At 41.0% G+C, this 459-nt stretch overlaps 1 protein-coding gene across 1 annotated transcript; it reads left to right on the plus strand.

Moving 5' to 3' along the window:
• Positions 1 to 75: 75 nt before the first annotated feature.
• Positions 76 to 416, plus strand: PHALS_13121 (uncharacterized protein; the record flags this gene model as incomplete). Its single annotated transcript, XM_024728813.1, has 2 exons — positions 76 to 176; positions 308 to 416. The coding sequence occupies 2 exons, from the start codon at positions 76 to 78 to the stop codon at positions 414 to 416; spliced, it is 210 nt and encodes a 69-aa protein (XP_024579253.1).
• Between the last annotated feature and the right edge of the window lie 43 nt (positions 417 to 459).

The raw sequence follows: 459 nt of genomic DNA on the forward strand, positions 1-459 counted from the left end.
TGACATATGCAAAGTCGTTCCTTTGCCCGATTCGTAAGCCTTCACAAGCTCCTTGTAGTTCTCAGAATGGAAATAATGCGCATGACCTTTGTTCAACTGCGAATGCGACAAACGGACGGGCTTGCCGTGTATGACTTTGATAGCCTGCGCGTGGCTCAAATCGACGGGAATTCTTTGTACATCTAAATTGAATATCTGGATTACTTATATACAGAGCGAGAGACAAAAATGTCAAAGGTGGTAGTCATTTTTTCGGATGTTGTTCGTTTGTATAGATCAATGAATGTTTTAATTGAGATGTCAGTAGGGAAGTCAAGACAGATAATACCAAAGTCTCGTTGAGTAAGATCTCGACCAAGAATCACGTACTGAGAGTTGATTCAAATCGTTTTTGGAATTCTGAAGTAACTCTGTGAAATGTAAATCATTGACCAGCCTTGCTTCCGTCCTCGGATGAAG

Source organism: Plasmopara halstedii, assembly GCF_900000015.1.
Source record: "Plasmopara halstedii genome assembly, contig: Scaffold_650, whole genome shotgun sequence".
Taxonomy (NCBI): Eukaryota; Oomycota; class Peronosporomycetes; order Peronosporales; family Peronosporaceae; genus Plasmopara; species Plasmopara halstedii.